Source organism: Ptychodera flava, chromosome 6 (assembly GCF_041260155.1).
Source record: "Ptychodera flava strain L36383 chromosome 6, AS_Pfla_20210202, whole genome shotgun sequence".
NCBI classification, from domain to species: Eukaryota; Metazoa; Hemichordata; class Enteropneusta; family Ptychoderidae; genus Ptychodera; species Ptychodera flava.
In genome coordinates, this window is record NC_091933.1 from 27,094,784 (window position 1) to 27,112,570 (window position 17,787).

At 38.9% G+C, this 17,787-nt stretch overlaps 1 protein-coding gene and 2 long non-coding RNA genes across 3 annotated transcripts in view; all 3 read left to right on the top strand.

The window, feature by feature from the left end:
* Nucleotides 1-5,039: 5,039 nt before the first annotated feature.
* Nucleotides 5,040-6,261, top strand: LOC139134313 (uncharacterized). The gene is made up of 2 exons (XR_011552780.1): nucleotides 5,040-5,320; nucleotides 6,098-6,261. It is a non-coding gene; the product is annotated as an uncharacterized lncRNA (long non-coding RNA).
* A 1,888-nt stretch (nucleotides 6,262-8,149) lies between these two features.
* On the top strand, nucleotides 8,150-13,524 carry LOC139135355 (uncharacterized). The gene is made up of 3 exons (XR_011552976.1): nucleotides 8,150-8,390; nucleotides 12,907-12,949; nucleotides 13,351-13,524. It is a non-coding gene; the product is annotated as an uncharacterized lncRNA (long non-coding RNA).
* A 1,558-nt stretch (nucleotides 13,525-15,082) lies between these two features.
* Nucleotides 15,083-17,787, top strand: part of LOC139135357 (uncharacterized) — a 51,056-nt gene continuing 48,351 nt past the window's right edge. Inside the window, exon 1 of the mRNA XM_070702707.1 lies at nucleotides 15,083-15,519. Coding sequence (XP_070558808.1) covers nucleotides 15,099-15,519 — 421 coding nt within the window. The 5' untranslated portion in view covers nucleotides 15,083-15,098. The remainder of the gene's footprint in view (nucleotides 15,520-17,787) is intronic.

Consider the following 17,787-nt stretch of genomic DNA (forward strand, 5'->3'; position numbering starts at 1 on the left):
GACATGATGGAGGTAGTAGAGAACAGACCATGGATGGGACTGTGGCGATGACCTCAATGACCCGAGCGAGTTCGATACACGCCACAAGTACCGCTGCGATATCACAGCTAGGATTAAATGCGCATATACGTTTGAGTTTTGTTCTCTTGCCTACAAAATATCTATCGAAAGTTGATAGTTGCTGCATTTCTATTCAGAGTTTTTGTTGAAAAAAGTAGCTATCTACGGCTAGCGGCTTAATTGGTCCCCCAAAATAGTACTGCTGAAAGTTTTGGAGTGACCTGCAGAACGGAGTTGTAGAGCGGGGCAAACTGCGTAACACTAAAACTGGATCGCACAGTAACAAATGACAGAAACCGATCGAGCCTGTTGCGACAGCTACTAGACTAGCTGAAGTCTATTTATCATAGAATACAGGTATTTCTCGATATTTCGCGATACAATTAATTTCCATGCATTCTGGTGTATCTTATCATAACGCAAGTTGATCAACATGTTCTGGCAATGACAGTTGACGCAAACGCAAGGAAAGAAAAGAGATGGGCCGTACTGAAATATTAAAGGACTCTGACAACAGCTCACACATTAATTTAATCTTTATTAGGGAAACAAAATGTACCGATCGGGACATAGGCCTATTATACCATTTTATTCATCTCGTTTTCTTTTATGACGCTTTCCTACATCATATGAGATGATATTTTCTTTGCGACAGCAGTCTAAATATAACATGTCATCGACTTAGGGGCATGCGATAACGTTGAGCCCTGCATTCACTGTCGTTATGACGATCACTTTCTCAGAGATATCAGTTTAAAACAAGAAAATTACCTTTTAAGTTTACAACTCGTCAAATTGGGCGGGTCAGCTAAATTTCCATTATCGATACTAATGATGTCAACAGAATGTTTAAGTTGGTTGTTGTGATAAAGTTAATACGAAAACGAATACGAATACGAATACGAAAATGATGTTTGTTTAAAAAATCTTTCCTCCAAAGACTGCTACTGGCCCACAGGCGCTAATAGCTTGGTCGTCTGCTAAATAGATCGATTTTCGGCTCGATCTATTGATCCCGTGGTCAGTATGCCCGCCACTGTAACCTAGTGAGTATTTTGGTTACAATGGCGCGCATATCGACAACGGGATCGATAGATCGAACCGAAAATCGATCTATTCAACAGACTACCCAGCTAAGGAGTGCCTGTGTACTGGCCGTTTGTTTTTAAAATCTCTCCTCTAATTATAGCAACGATATCTTTCAATCTAGGGCCTAAAAAATTGGATCTTTTTCAACTTACATTCTCAAATATTGAAGTATTGATATATTGTCATATAAAAAGCACTTTAAGTTCTGTAAAGACAGAACTTTCATATAATACATACGCAATTTGGACTAAAAATAAAAAATTTTGTCAGTGACTCCAATACGAATACGAATACGAATACGAAAACGAATACGAAAACGAATACGAAAATAACTTCAGCATCGTACGGCTTTCACTTGTGTGAGCATTGTTCGTTCCATCGACTAAGTAGAGCATGGCGTAGGGTTTAAATAAACTGTCCGATCCGCACAAAATTCGATCTCTGCCACTCACCGGTTTCTTTACATATCTGCTGACTTGAGTAAGACTCAAAATAGAGAAATATCTGACTTAAAAAGCACACGCTGACACTCAAACCTTCCAGTGCCAGTGCAGCATGCAACGTAAAACACTCTCTGGATAATTCCCGTCTTGGACTCCCTAGGTATACAGTGATAACACACAAGAACTCCCAGGCAAAATAGAAAATACACAGGTCCTCCATACATAATCTATGAGAAGCTATGAATAATTTATTTTAAATACAAAACTAGCTAAATCTGTGTATTTATAGATTCTTGATTATTGATATTAATGTACTTGATAAGACTAGGGTAGTTACCAGTGCATGTGTGAGCAAGAAATATGATTTTGGAATTTCACCGAATTGTTAATTCACTATCTTGTCAGAGGAAACTATAAATAATTTTTTTCCATAACATAACTAGTTAAATCTGTGTATTTATGTACGCTTGATTATGATATTAATTTACTTGATTAGACTAGGGTGGTAACAAGTGGATGTTTGTGCAAGAATTTGATTTTGGAATGTCACCGAAATGTTGATTCACTATCTTGTCTATATGGAAACTATGAATAATTTTTTTTCCAATATAAAACTAGGTAAATCTGTGTATTTATGTACTCTTGATTATTGATATTAGTGTACTTGATTAGACTACAGCGATTACAAGTTCATGTGTGTGCAAAAATTTGATTTTGGCATTTCACCAAAAATGTTGATTCTCTAGTATGTGAGGAAACTTTTTCAGCCCGGGCCACAGGGTGCGAAGGGATAATGAATCAAATCTGATGAAATTTTTTTTTTTCATGGGGGGGGGGGGGGTCACATTTTACAATTGATGAATTGAGGGGGGGTCAAATTTTAGAAATTTGATTTGGAGGGGGGGTCGCTTTTTTACGTTTCATTGTCGCTCAAATTCCACCGGCCCCCCCCCCCTCCCCGTAAATAACGAATGCTCCCTTAGGGTCGATCTAAAAGAAGGCCGAAAAATGTTATGATACTCTAAGCGAGCTGAACTCCAATGCGAATGGTTAGATAATTTGGAGGATGTCTTGACTGATCTCGTCTCATTAAGATTATTTGGCGGTCAGTATTGAATTTCAACTGCGTCACAAGTTTGCGTCGAACGGTCAACGAACGATATTTTAGAAATCTGGAGACATGGCACATCGCAGTTTTATTTTAGTATTTTATATTTTACAAAAGATGTAAGAAGCAATGATTTTGTTGAAAATTCTGAAAAAAATATAGGAAGATTTGATCGCGAACACATTTTCACTTGAGGGTCAACTAGCCCTGCGTACGATGCTGTGTGTTCCGCTACAGCTAACCGCCCCGCTCACCACAGCCCTGCAAAGACCCGTACGTTGGGTCGGTGACTTCAAATCCATTTTGGAACTTGACGTAAAAAGCCAAATTTACTGCCGAAATTCAGCGTTCTTGGGCCCAAGTCGTATCCCAGCCTACCTCAGCTACTCGATCGCTTCCAAAAATGACAGTCTTTTATTCACTTCTCGTAAATAACCGTCGATGTCGGCAACACTCTCGCTGGCCCTGCGTACGATGCTGTGTGTTAGCTGTAGCACATAGCATCGTACGCAGGGATAGGGGTCAACATGGGGTCGCAGCCATGTTGCCTCAAAACTTATTTCTGTCTGCACTCAAAACTCAAAAATGTCGCATATGAACCTGAAAAATCGATGTAATTTTGTCAAACTTCGGCGAAATTTCAGCCTATAGACAAAATTTCATCTAGGTAAGGTAAATTTACTGAAATTTGATCGACAAATAATCCTGAGCTTGAACGTGACAGCTCGCCTTCTCCGGGAAGTCATGCATCCGGCCAGCTGCCCATATGGCCGGGAGCATGAGATTGTTTTCAAGCGACGGCGGCAGACCGACCGTACGGGGCTCTGGATATGAACCTACCGCCGGTGTAGCTGTAATAACTGTTGCGTTGTTTTTAATCACCACGGACGAAGTCCGAGGGGACTTATAGGTTTGGTCATGTCCGTGCGTCCGTCCGTCCGTTCACGCCTAGTACCCAACCCCATACAGATGCACGTCGATTTGTTTCACAATGCTATCAAATTTGGCCGTGTTAGAGGACTTTTTAGTTTACACCTCCATAGACTCCCATGTATAAGGCAGTTCTCCATAGACTCGCATGTATGATGCCAAGAAAAATAAAAATTTAGTTTCTCATCGTATTCATATTGCCTAAAGGATGCAGTGACACAGTTTTTTTTGTCCCCACGGATAAAGTCCAGGGGGCTTATAGATTGGCTCATATCCGTCCGTGAGTCCATCAGTGAGTCCATCGGTTCACGCAGATATCTCAGACATTTTGACAAAATATCATGTGACCTTGGTGACCTTTGACCTCAAATATACATTATTGTCCATAACTCAGTAACCACAAGTGCTAAACCTTTCATATTTGGTATGATGGGACACCTTATGATGCCACATATTGTACTCCATTAATTATGTGCATATCTTATTTTGAGCGAGCCAATAGAGCAAGAGGTCTGATTTCTGGTATATAGGGATAAGTTAACAATATAATTTGTTTGACAAAACTTCACGTGACCTCAATGACCTTTGACCTCAAATATACATATTTGTCCACAACTCAGTAACCACAAGTGCTACACCCTTCATATTTGGTATGAAAGGACACCTTATGACACCATATATTGTACCTCATTAATTATGTGCATATCTTATTTTGAGCGAGCCAATAGAGCTAGAGGTCTGATTTTTGGTATATAGGAATAACTTAGCAATACAATTATTATGACAAAATGTGACGTGACCTCAATGACCTTTGATCTCAAATATATATATTTGTCCACAACTCAGTAACCACAAGTGCTACATCCTTCATATTTGGTATGATAAGACACCTTATGACACCACATATTGTACCTCATTAATTATGCGCATATATAATTTTGAGCGCGCCAATAGAGCTAGAGGTCTGATTTTTGGTATATAGGAATAACTTAGCAATACAATTATTTTGACAAAATGTCACGTGACCTCGATGACCTTTGACCTCAAATATATATTTGTCCACAACTCGGTAACCACAAGTGCTACACCCTTCATAAATGGTATGATGGGACACCTTATGACACCACATATTGTACCTCATTAATTATGCGCATATCTAATTCTGAGCAAGCCAATAGAGCTGGATGTCCGATTTTTGGTATATAGGGATAACTATAGGGCAGAAATCTAAATATGCCCATCTAAATCAGTGTTTGATCTAGAGTGCGCCATTGCGCATTTTGCGCAAAAAAATCAGCTATGGCGCTATTTTCAAAGGCCATGGCGCCATTTCGGGCGCAATCAAGACCGGCGCCTGGTAGTTTGTTTCTGCCACGCCATGTTTTACGCCCATGCTCTACGACAACACGAGGATTTACCGTAACGTGGTATATATTCAATCACGACATTTTGCGACAATGACGTAAGTTGGGGTGACGTCTTTGACGGGACGTGTGCAGAAGGCCATGCGTAGCTATGCCAGCTGTACGATGCCAGCGGTACGATGGTTACTCTGCCGTGGCTATATCTGTAAAGCCGTCGGGTTGTCTCCTCACCCACGCCCGACGATGAAGGAGGTACAACGATGGAAGTGTCAGAAACTGACACGCAGACCGATGTTGCCGGTTCGCAACACAACCGGACCCCGCAGGTGAATACAATTTTGGGAATTTTACCGTTGACTTCGATATGTAAGGCTACCATATGTAAGCTTAGACTGTAGTACGTTATGATCAAATAGCCAGCAATGCTGATACGGTATAACTATTTTACATGATGGAGTGGCCGGGACTGGTATTCAGTGCATGGTGTCGTGGACGCTAATTTCTGACATTTCTTGGGGTGATCAAAATATCCGAGTGGTAGGAAATGGTTATATTTGTAAACTGGCTGCGAGTTTCCGAGGACAAGTCACTTGTTTATTTATTCGTTTGGCAGTGACTCGCATACCAGCGTGGTAGCCACGTGGGGTTTCCAGTCGTACTAAAACGGTTTAGATATTTCATATTTCTGTCATCAAACAAATGGAGAAGAGAGTGAATGTTTTTGTCTCAGTTTAATTTTTCTCTAGTATACGTAAATCTAGTATTTTACAGGTTTGATAATTTATTTTTTTCAACTTATTTACGTGAACCCCCAAATTTTATTTTAGTCCTTTACTCTAAACTTGAAATTTTGAAGAAATATAAGATAAAGGACACACTCTCAAATCTAAGTTTATTATTTCTCTGGATACCAAAATCTAGTATTTAACATTTTTAATAGTTTATTTTTTTAATTTATTTACCCCCTCTTTTTATTTTTTTCCTTTAGGCATACTTAAAATTGATTCAGAAATGGTACATGTTAGGGTGAAATTTTTATTAAAATCAGATTTGGCATTTCAGTGTTCACAGCTCAATAAAAAAATCATATTTTCTTCTCTCAGGTGAAGTGGCTGTCACAATGGCACTGGCTGTACTATGGACATGATGAATGGTAGCTGATGGAACATGTCTGCAATAAAACATATGCATAATCATCAGTATTGAGTTGAGAAAATGGTCAAAATTTGAAAAAAAAAACGAATAAAAGTGTGTTATTAAATGTTGACTCACCTGTACGTCTGTCTTTTTGAAGAGATCCTTCTTGCAGGTGAACTGCCAGTCACTGCAGTAACTTCATATTATTTGATTAAAGGGACAGTAGCTGTCACTTTTAATAGGCTGCTTTCAGTGTTTTTATTCTGAGTATCAAAATGGTTTTTGTAATTCTTAAAAAATCAAGTTTGTCAACAAAGTCTGTATATCCACTCTATTTCTAGCAGTGGTATTGTTGCCAATTGAATCTAAATTAAATTGTGAACAATAAGGGTTTACTTTACAACTAAAACATGAATAACTAAAACGTAGTTGACAAACTGAATGCTAGTGAAATAACTTCAAGCTCGATAGAAAACTGCCGTTGTTGAATGACACACAGAAAGAAAAATATCAACAGTTACAGCTACTGCACCTTTTTGTCAATTCCTTTAGCACAGTGGAATCTGTCTTTGCAAATGTTGCCTGGCAACCCAGTCTGTCCATTATAAGCCTTTTAAAAACAATTAATTGCAATTTTAATTTGATTAATAATTCTGGGGGACCACTTTTTATCCGCTGGTTGGGATCAACAAGGGCCCTCTTTAAAAATTGCAAGGGGCCCAGCATGGCCCCCTTTTTTCGCCAATGGCCCCTTTTTTTCAAGGGAGTGGGCCCACGATGGCCCCTATTTTTGAAGTCCTAGATCAAACACTGCTAAATATTAGACATCTACCATCGAGAACAAAAGAAATTTGCTGTAATTTGAATATTTAAGGAGTTTAAGCAATTCCCGCAATAAATAAAGAACCCCTGCCTCAAACTCAACAAAAGTTGCTAGACATATTTTGCCGTTGTCATGCCATTGCTTCGTTTAATAACCAGTTAATCAAATGCCTCATTGACAGGAGGAAATTCAAGACCATATTTGAATAGTAGTATATATTGTCCTCAAAATTACTCTATCACGGCCCAAGTACTCATTGCCTTCAGCAATACTGCCTTGTTATCATTGTTATTATTTTCACGCAATGCGATTGGAACTAATTTGGGATGATTGGATCTTCATATTGTTCAAATTTCTCAAAGGTGTTACGTGCACTATAGCTGAATGTTTTAATATTACAAATTACTCAAAAAAAAGTGTATAACTTGAAAAGAAAAGCAGATGAGCTTACATTTGCAGATTAAAGGTATACAGTCACCTGTAATCTAAATATGGCCATATATGGTCAAAGGGGCGTTCCTTGGTATTCAAAATACCCATGTGAGGGTGCTGTTTTTAAAAAGCGGCCACCCGCTTAAAATCTGCGATTGGTTAGCTAGATTTTCTCTTTCCATGGTAACTGTGGCAAAATTGGAACAGGTGACAGTATACCTTTAAACCGACAATAATTCACTGTCCAATTATCCCAAATTATTTCCAATCGTGTTACACACAAATAGATAGACAGACTGACAGACAGACAAATTGATTGATTGATTGATAGATATGCCGTGCTATTACGTTTGAAAAGATACCAAAGTACATGTTACATTTCTCTGAGCAAGATGCTCATTCGACAGGCAGTCAATAAAAACCGTAACTTTCTAATCTCTCATCCACAGTATATCTAAACATTTACTTGAAAGCCTTGTACAGACTGTATTACGTAACGAATGGCGAAACGAAGAGGTGGAAATACTCATTACTATCGTAATTATTTATTCATGCGCATCCAATTGCCATTTAATGTAAATGAAAATTTATACTGGTCAGTCAAAAGCGCATCAATCATTTATGTATGCGGGGTAGTCGACTTCCAAAACAAATGCATGTGAGCATTTACTCATGCGAAGCAATTATAAGCGAAAGCGGACTAATCGTGTAATTGGTGGTATCAGTCATTTTGCGATTACTATCTCAGTCATTATGCGATCTGTGCGCTGGACACATCAATATACGCCAACCTCGACAGTTGTTCTCAGGTAGTGGTCCATAAGACGCGACTTCTGCATGATCACCCACAGTCCCGAATGAAGGTCTTCCGTTCTCTAGGCTGCATTTCAGTCAATGTCATCGCCTTGGAAGTCTATCGGATTATCCAGTAAATGTCTAGCAGCCTACGGACTCTTAATTAATTATAAGCTCGTCTTTTGAACATGTCCGTCGCATCGTTACTGGTAGGTATCATTTTGCTTGTGCGATTGATAAACTTAAAGTGTCACAAACATACTCTTCTATCGACGCCAGTCATCTTAATCTCGATACATATTTTCTTCGGCTGTTTGCTACGATCTAAGTTTAAGTGGGGACTTTCAATAGGTGTAAAGCCACTTTAATTTCTAACCTCCCCCCCCCCTCCCGCCCATTGCAAATTTGATTTTATCCATTTACAAAAATTACATGTAGCAGAGAGTTCCATTCTTTCTAATGTCGATGATTCCATGTGAGGGTTTCGTCTATTCAACAGATATCTTCTGTCATCTCGTTTACATGTGTAAAATTCTCAACTAGGCTTAAAACCGCCTGTTTTATATTGAACATTTGGGATTCTGGTCAAGGAATGGCCCCTTTCAAAGCAAACCGAATACTATCCGTCAAAACCCGAGCTAGCCTTCGTTTTAACGAGGAACGCTTCAAGTTCCCCGAGGAACGTCATAAAAGTTACCTCTCTTCTTTTGCCCTTCTTTAAATTTAGTTACCTCCATTGAGAAAATCGCGGCACATAACCCATGAAAAGGAGCATAAATGACAGTTAACACGGAATGTTATCAACAGTCAGATGGTCGTATACCCATCATACTGTTAGTATATCGAATTCTCAGGGAAAGAAAATCCGAGACCTTCTTAAATAACATAACTAAAGCATTTGTGAAGTGAACACAGGTTATCATGAGAGGCAATGACTTTCAGGTGGAAATGCACCGATGCAGCATTCACGGGACCATCTTGCGAATGTTCCATCACCATAACAGTTCTACATGACGTGCAAGACGTCCAATGGTTTACGGGAGGACTCAGTATCAGAAATAACGTGAAACTCATCTATCCCAATCCCCAGGGCTTCAACAGAGCATTTCTCGTTAAAGGGAGACCGACCCAGTTTTACTTTTAGTACTGAAAATTGTTTGTTTGAAAAAAATCGTTCCTGGCCCAAGAATACTCGCTTGAAAAGGTTGCGTTTATCCGTGTGTGCGATAGATATCGACTTAAAAAGTAGATGGAAAGATACGGATAAACTTCTAAACCAACTAAAATATTGGAAGAGGCTATTCGTACCGCAGCGGTGCGGATAAAGAATCTAAATTTCTTATTCGCCCGCAGCGCTAAAACCCAATCAGAGAGCGGTTTACATACAACCAATAAAATTGTAGCTTGCAAACGTGTTTTCGTTAATCCAATCTATCCGACTGCAAACGAGTCGACCTGCATTTTCAAAAAAAGAACAATAAAAAAATGCGCTCGAAAATTTGCCAAATTTTAGATTTCATTTGGTCACATGACCAACCTTGTGTAGAATTTGCTTTTGGTAAAGTTCTTCTAGATTCGATTCATGGAGTTTGGGACAGTGACTTCATTTCTTGTCGGTCTTGTCAACGAGAGAGTGTCGACGAACCGTTCGTGTTGTGAGCAGTGCGCTCTGAGCACGTTCAGCAGGGTAAATACAACTGTACGTTGGTTCATCTGTATGGCTTCGCGGGTCTGTGTGCGTACATTGCTCATTGCTGTATAAATATAAGCATACCTTGATATATGCGATCATAACGGGACAGTGTCAAACAAGTTACTTGTCTTTTTTATTGGTTAAATATGAGCCACAAAAGGAGTGGAATTAGGTACAAACACAGGGTATTATGAAATGAGCTTATGAATAAATGAGCTTACATGAACGTCAAGCACTTCAAAAGTATTATTTTCGCGTTAACTTTGCATCACTATTTCATCTGCTCACGCAACAGTGGAATCGGCCTGGCAAAATTATTTTGATCTAATTGAACGGGTATAGGAGAGTAACAGTTTATCGGGCAAATTTAATTTAAAACACTCATTTGATGGGTTCTAAAGACTGACGGTATCATTTAGATCTGGAAGAAAATATTGAGGTACAAGTTTAATTATGTTTTGGGAACGTAGGAAATTACCGAGAAGTTAATGGCTGTAACAGGATTATAACAAAGAAAGTTTCGATTCATCAAATTCTCGTGAGAATCAAGACGTTGTGATATCCTCTACGTGTAATAGACGAATGTAGTTGATTTATGACGTGAGCGCATTCGATGTTGCATGACAATAGCACTGATCGAAAATGACGTCATTGTTCTATCTCATTAATATGCATAAATAAATATTTGTCGTTATTTTTCGCATGAACGACGAAAAGAAAACCTGCTAGCGTTACAATGGTTACTGATAGTCACGCTAGTTCGTGGTATTTTATGGCTCAGACTACAAGCTGCAACAACAGCCGCGCATGCAACAACAAACGTTGTCCTAATTTTAGGCAGCGTTGTCCGAAAGTCCCGTGCGTGCAGCTATATTTAGTAACAAACCTGAAATCGCGATCAACGCTATTGCCAAAATGCTATTGTGTCTACTTGCAACGTAAGAAAATTAGTGGAGCCACTGTCGAATATAATACTTTATTGCTAGGTTAAGTACCAACTTCGACCCCTCCAGAAAGGTTCTGCGCGTCTGATCGAAAAAGAAATTGTCAACTCAGTGACGTAAAATGACTCTACAGTAAAGAATATTTAACAAGTTTTATCATTACTCTGTGCCCAGTGCCTCCAACGTTGAAGGGAATGTGCTCGGTGGGAAAAGAAAACAAGGAGGGTATGAAAACAGTGAAACTTCGCGCACGAATAAATAAATAAAAATTCCGTTGCATCCAAATCCTGTGACCGTCTTCCAGAAATGCTTACTCAAAGTATGATTCTTTACGTCACATGCTTTTCATCAGTATTATAGTAAACACCTATTATCCGGTCATGAGGGCCATAGCGCCCGTTTATTACCCCTAGGGGCCGTGCGTTACCGGGAGCACATCGCTGTGTTTTGGTAACACACGGCCACAAGGGGTAATAAAACGGGAGCTATAGCCCGAATAAAGACCATGTTTAGGTGTGTTATAACACGCCAATGTTGTATTTTGCTATGGTTTTTAATTTGTTTTGATATTATGCACTTCAACAATAAATTGTGACAAATTTAGGCCTACTTGGCGATTTCTCAGAGTCCACAGCGGTAACAGTAGTACCAATTTCTTAACAAAATATTCTAAGCATACCTATAGCAACATCCTTGGTTGCACTTGAATCTTTGTCGGCGATGAGCTGTTCAAGTTCCTACGCCGTTGGAATGGAAAATCCTGCTATTTTAAAGAGAGGCTTGACGCTCATCCCGAGCGCTCATCACGTCCCTGTCATACGCCATTGTTTCAAAGTTGCAGACGACACTACGCGTATGGTCACGTGACCAGTCACTTTTCTGAATTTGGCACAAATGCCCTCTGACGTCACTTTTGTCGAGTCAGTAGGGACTAGACGTATTATCTCGTCATGTGACGTATTCTGGCGAATAGCAACACGGAATAAGTACGTGGCGTGTAATGGTATTATATGAACACTGGAAATGCTAAGTTACAGGCCATGTTGTTCCTTCTTTACTGCGTAAATGACTCTGTCGAGTGTTCGAAGTCATAAAATCCCGCTTGATAATAAAATTAGGGTAGTGTAAAAGCCAGTTGCGTTATTAGTCTCGATGTTAGCATATGAAGAGAGCAGGAAGATACAGAGTGGATTAAGGTAGATCGCGACTCGGGGACAGATATTCAGACTCTCAAACTTTTTCAATTCTTTTCTGATATACCACTTGTGGGGGTTCATTTTAAAGCTCTTGGCGTAAGAAAACTTTTCACCGTCTTAGTTTTTCGAAAATCGAAAATATTATTTTTTCTCTATAGAGTTAACACAGGGACGGCGGCCATTTTGAATTTCAAATATCGGTAAATTGTGGATGATTTATTTCTCTAGTACCAAAATTTGCACGGTGACCCCCTATTTTTAATCTTGATTTTTATTTGAAAGAGAATGGCTGAAAGATCCTTTAAGGAAAGTTTGAGCAAAAGTTTAAGTCTTTTACTTTCGAGGTGCATACTACCTTAATAGGACAATAACGTGTTTATCGGAAATCGTGTTCTGTTCAAAAATTCATAATCGGACAAAAACGTGTTGATGGTATTGCACTTCTTATTGGTTATGGCTGACATAAAACACGCGCATGATAAACGGAACTTCTTACCTTTTGAGGGAATGGGGAAAGGGGTTAAATTACCCTTGTTTCGATTATCCTGCGCAAATTCACCGACTGTATGTCAAGGTTATATCTCGGAGACAATTTGTACGCAATCACCGGTCTGACATGGTTGTTGTTCGAAAACGCGTCAATTGACAGTTTAAACTTCTAGAGACGTGTTTTAGAAATTTCTTGTCCCTTTGGAAAAAGTTGTGATCATAACTTTGTCGTCGGATTTTCGCACCCAAAACTTTCGTTTAGGGGAGATCTTTTGTCGCCATACACACTGAGAGTCAGGTTTGAGATCTGTGTGTTTCAATCAGACTAATACACAGGAGAAGTAAAGTAAGTTGGCGCCCGAGTTGATACGTCACCAAGTCATTTGTTTGTTCTTCATTCCAGGTACGGGCTTTTGTTATTATCTGCCTGGCTGAGATGAATTCGGGTAAGTTCAACCTTCGTGTTATTGGAGTTCGCGTAGTTGCAAGTCAACGATAATGTCCAGTTTTCTGCTAGGATGTTGAATATTTCACATGATATCACTACAGTCTGCGTTTTTTACCGGTTGCTTTAATTCCAATACACAATTGAATGAAACTGCGCTATTACTGTTTATCATGCAAAAAATAGCCTAGTGAAGACGGATGACTTGATTTCCGAATCTATGAGATAAACTTCCAAATACCCGTGATTTCTCCACCATTTTACCTGGCACAGCTTTTCACTAAAACAAGACGCTGGAATCGATGATGTTGGGTATTTTGATATCATTACAATTCGGCAGACACTATGAATATTTTGCAGCTTAAAGATTTACAGTATTTATTCAATGGTTTACTTATGCAGTGGTTGTTGTCAAAGGCCAGGGAGCAGTGAAACACTGTGGGGACGATTTTCCGTTGGTGGATGGACGGCCGGGAGAGTGCTCCCTCGTGCTAGCTGCCGACCAGAATGTGACCGGTTGCTGTCGCGCTGGTGCATGTGATTATTCGCAACAACCCTGTGATTGCGAAGACTGTCTCAACCACAGCGAATTTCCTGGTATGTACGCCGCAGCCTTTTTTGTCTTCAAAATTGTTTTTGCATCGAGCATATCTGCACTATTCCTTTCGACAACATAGCGCATTTCAATTCGACATTGTATTTTTGAAGTTCCATTAGATCATTATAGCAACAGACACCTGTAAAGGTTTGAAAGCGAGCTACTGAGAGATCAAGTATTATTAAACCACATATGCATTTAATGACGTCGCCACAAATTGACTTGTCAAACTTCCAGGGGGGAAACTACGAAATAAGTGTTCAGAGTGACTGTCATTGTGGCAAGTTGTTCAGTATTCTGCTTCTGTATATCAACTACCGTGTCTGACCCTAATCCGTTTGTCATGGTGAAATTTCGAGTATTCTTTTTGTCAACAACAGCTTGTATTTGTGTAGTGATCATTGTTTATTGTTTACAAATGAATTCTAGTCCGGACTTGAATACAATGTCCAACAATAACAATGGAGATTATACTCATATTGGATGTGTTGATATGCTAAATACTTGGCATTAAATTACAGTTTAGGGATTCAATGCAGAAAGTGTAGGGAAACTACAAAACAAAAGTTCTGAAAAACTATACAGCTGATGGAGCTTTAATCAGACTTATTTTTGGTGTTATTAGATTTAAGAACATCACCTTTCAAGAACTGCAAGCGCAAGATGCATAGTGAATAAATATTTATGTCTTCAAATTATATTATTGGCAATTGCTTCGGTATTGAAATTTTATTTAGCAATTCTTTATCAATGTAGAATATCAATGTACCTCGTATGAGTGTGCAAGAGTGCCTATTTGAGTGTCCGAGGTCGTATTTCAGCTATGTAACACATCGTGTATGGCGCAGCGTAATGGTTTCAAATTATCGGAGCAGGGAACCTGATAGTGTCATCTTTCGATAACGCCTTGAAAGTGAAAGACTTAAAGTTTTGCTTAAATGTTCCTCAATGAAATTTTCAACCACCATTTCGTCTTACCAAATCAAGAATAAAGATCAGAGGTCACGGTGCAAAGTTTGGCACCAGAGAAACAGATTAAAACAGTTAAAATTCAAAATGGCCGCCATCCCTGTGTTAACTCTATAAGGAAATATAAAATTTCCGATTTTCGAAAAACTATTAAAGACAGTAAAAAATTTCTCACACCAAGAACTTTAAAATGAATCCCCCACATCAGGTAGATCAGAAAAAATTTTGAAATAAAAATTGATAGTCCGAATATCTGTCTCGGAGGCGCACACTTCTTTGATATATTACAGGCACGTTTTATTAAGGAAGTTTCTTTCAAGGGAAACTGAAAAAGCCGACACTCTTTCTACAGCTATAAAATCAATACGTAATATATATATATATATATATATATATATATATATATATATATATATATATATATATATATATATATATATATATATATATCCAGTGTACGAGCAGTTTTATCAATGCAAATTTGCAAGTTAGAAAGTCTGCTGTAGTGACTATATTAATCTGTTAATTTATGAATTGATTTCCAGCATTGCAAGGTTGTGAGCGAAAATTCACCCGTAAAGCCATGAGTAACTCCGCGATAGTGTATCTCACACAACCACTACGGGGCCATTCGATTCACATCCGGGCAGAACACGTCGTGGGCGGTCTCTCTGTTCTGATGACTGATGCGATTAAAACCCAAAGCCCAAATGGGTACAAATTTAAGTTTGATAGAACTAGTGGTCAAGTTCTACGCGTGAACGGTGAAAGCCACACAGCTACTTTTAAGGATGAGTTCAGGTTAGAAAGAGGTGGGTTGCAAGTTGCAGTCTTTCACTGGTTAGATGGCGGCGCTCTAAATGTTGAGGTGTCAGACACCAGAGCTACCAACCAGCCTTCGGTTCACATTGTTGATCGAAAACCATTAACCTTGGAATACGTAGGAGTCATCGTCGAACGAGGATCTCCCAGCATTGCCATCGATTATTGCGGTGACGAGAGCGGTAAGTTGAGTAAAACAGTCTATCGACTCTGATTATATTTTCATTTTGCTTATCTATTTATCTGAAGTTTTATGCTATAGCTTCTACTCTTTGATCAGTGGATATAAGCACTTTGTAAATGAATAATTTATCATGGGCAGCGGTCGCTGTTGACGACACATTTGTACGAGAATGCCACCTAAACACTGCATCTGACGTTCAATATTTGACAATCAATCCTTCATAGGGTCTGGATAGATCAGAATGGTTGGTCCGTTAGGTTGGTTGCGTCATTATTTTCCGTTCTGTGGCCAAAAAGGGATCCAGGAATTTTGCGTTGGGCAGGTCGCCATTGTTTGAAGCGCAGCATGGTGAATATATTGGTGCGCGAGTGTATTATCAGACCAAGACTGATCGGAAATAATGTCTTAAAGGTATACTGTCACCTGTTCCAATTTTGCCACAGTTACCATGGAAAGAGAAAATCTAACCAATCACAGATTTTAAGCGGGTGGCCGCTTTTTAAAAACAGCGCCCTCGCATGGGCATTTTGAATACCAAGGAACGCCCCTTTGTCTGTATATGGGCATATTTAGATTTAGGTGACTGTATACCTTTAACGAATCATATGGACTTTGCCAACCTTATCGTATTTAGTGTTTGTAGCAGCAGGAGCAGGAGGCGACCACATGGTTGGTATTGTCCACAATTATGCACATCTCGTATTATGTGCATATATGGACAATATGCACATCATAAAATACGATATTTAAGTCACTTTTAATAATGTGTTCTGTAAAGTGACTGTTGTATTGCAACATCAACATCAGAAGCTACTGAATGTCACAGACTGTCAGAGATGTAAAACAACCGGTGCTGAGCCCATTCTATCATTCATTGCTCATAGTCCATGGGCCAGGAACCGAAACCCTCCCCCCTCTAGGGATTTTTACAGACCGATATTTTCTGAAAGCTTTTCTATCCAGCTGTCAGAATCAGGTTGTCTGCAGTCATATCGAATATGCGTGTGGCTGTGGGGAGCTGTTGTCATGGTAACGGCAGCAAAATTTGAGGGGTGTGCATAAGATTAAAAAATGTGATATTTCAGGAACTGAAAATGGCAGAGATAAAATTCAAACACTTATTCTTACTTATTTGGACACGTGCTATTCAATGATGACATAACCGATAAGGTCAAAGGTCAAGGTCACCTTGAAAATTGAAAGGAAAGTAGAAATTTCACTGTTTTGACAAATATGACCAGTTATAGTTTCCGTTTATTTCAAAATTAATTGCCCTAGGAAGCTGTAAATTGGTCATCACATAGGGTATTATATTACTTAAAAGAAATTTAAGTTGGTTTACTTTTGTGGCATTGCATGATATTAAATTCAGTTACCATAGCATCTGATATAAAATTTTACACAAAACCCTTAAAATTAAAATATGTGATATCTCAGGAACTGAAAATGATAGAGAAAAAATTCAAACACTCTTTCTTACATATTTCGACAAGTGCTATTCAATGGTCATATGACCGACAAGGTCAAAGGTCAAGGTCACCTTGAAAATTTAAAGGAAAACAGGAATTTAAATGTTTTTGGCAAATATGACCGGTTCTAGTTTTTGTTTATTTCAAAATTAATTGCCCTAGGATTCTAGGAAGCTGTAAATTGGTCATCACATAGGGTATAATATTAGTTTTAAAAAAAATTTACTAGGTTTACTTTTGTTTTTGCGTGGAATAATTCAGGGAACATCTCCATACTAAATCCAAATCAATAAAACACTTTTTGTTAATCATGCATCAGCGCTTGGTAATTTGCTCTTCTGATATGCATTCTCAATGAATCTCTGCATGGTGGTAAGAGACTCATATCCATGGCATGCCATCGTAGGTGGACAATACGCCTGTTTTGGCTGTAAAACGTTCCATAAATTTCTCATACCTTACCACGTTGATATCACTTGTGGCTCTGTTTCCATACAGAAGGCAAGTAAAATGCTCAAGCCTTTTGAAAGCATGATCATCAATTTCTGCTGACCTTCCTATTTTCTGAAAAACATCCATAAATGCCGGATGTTGTTTTAGGATTTTCAGAACAGTCAATTTTCCTTTCCTGACAAAAGCACTTGTGGTATCACCTGTACTCTCACAAGACTCGGAACAACATTTTTTTCCGGAACGGCTCATTCTGTTTACCTCTTGCAAACCTATTCCCTCTGTAATGGAAGGTGGAAAAAAAATTTCACTGTAAATGTTTGGTTAAGGATCCATTCTGCCCGTCT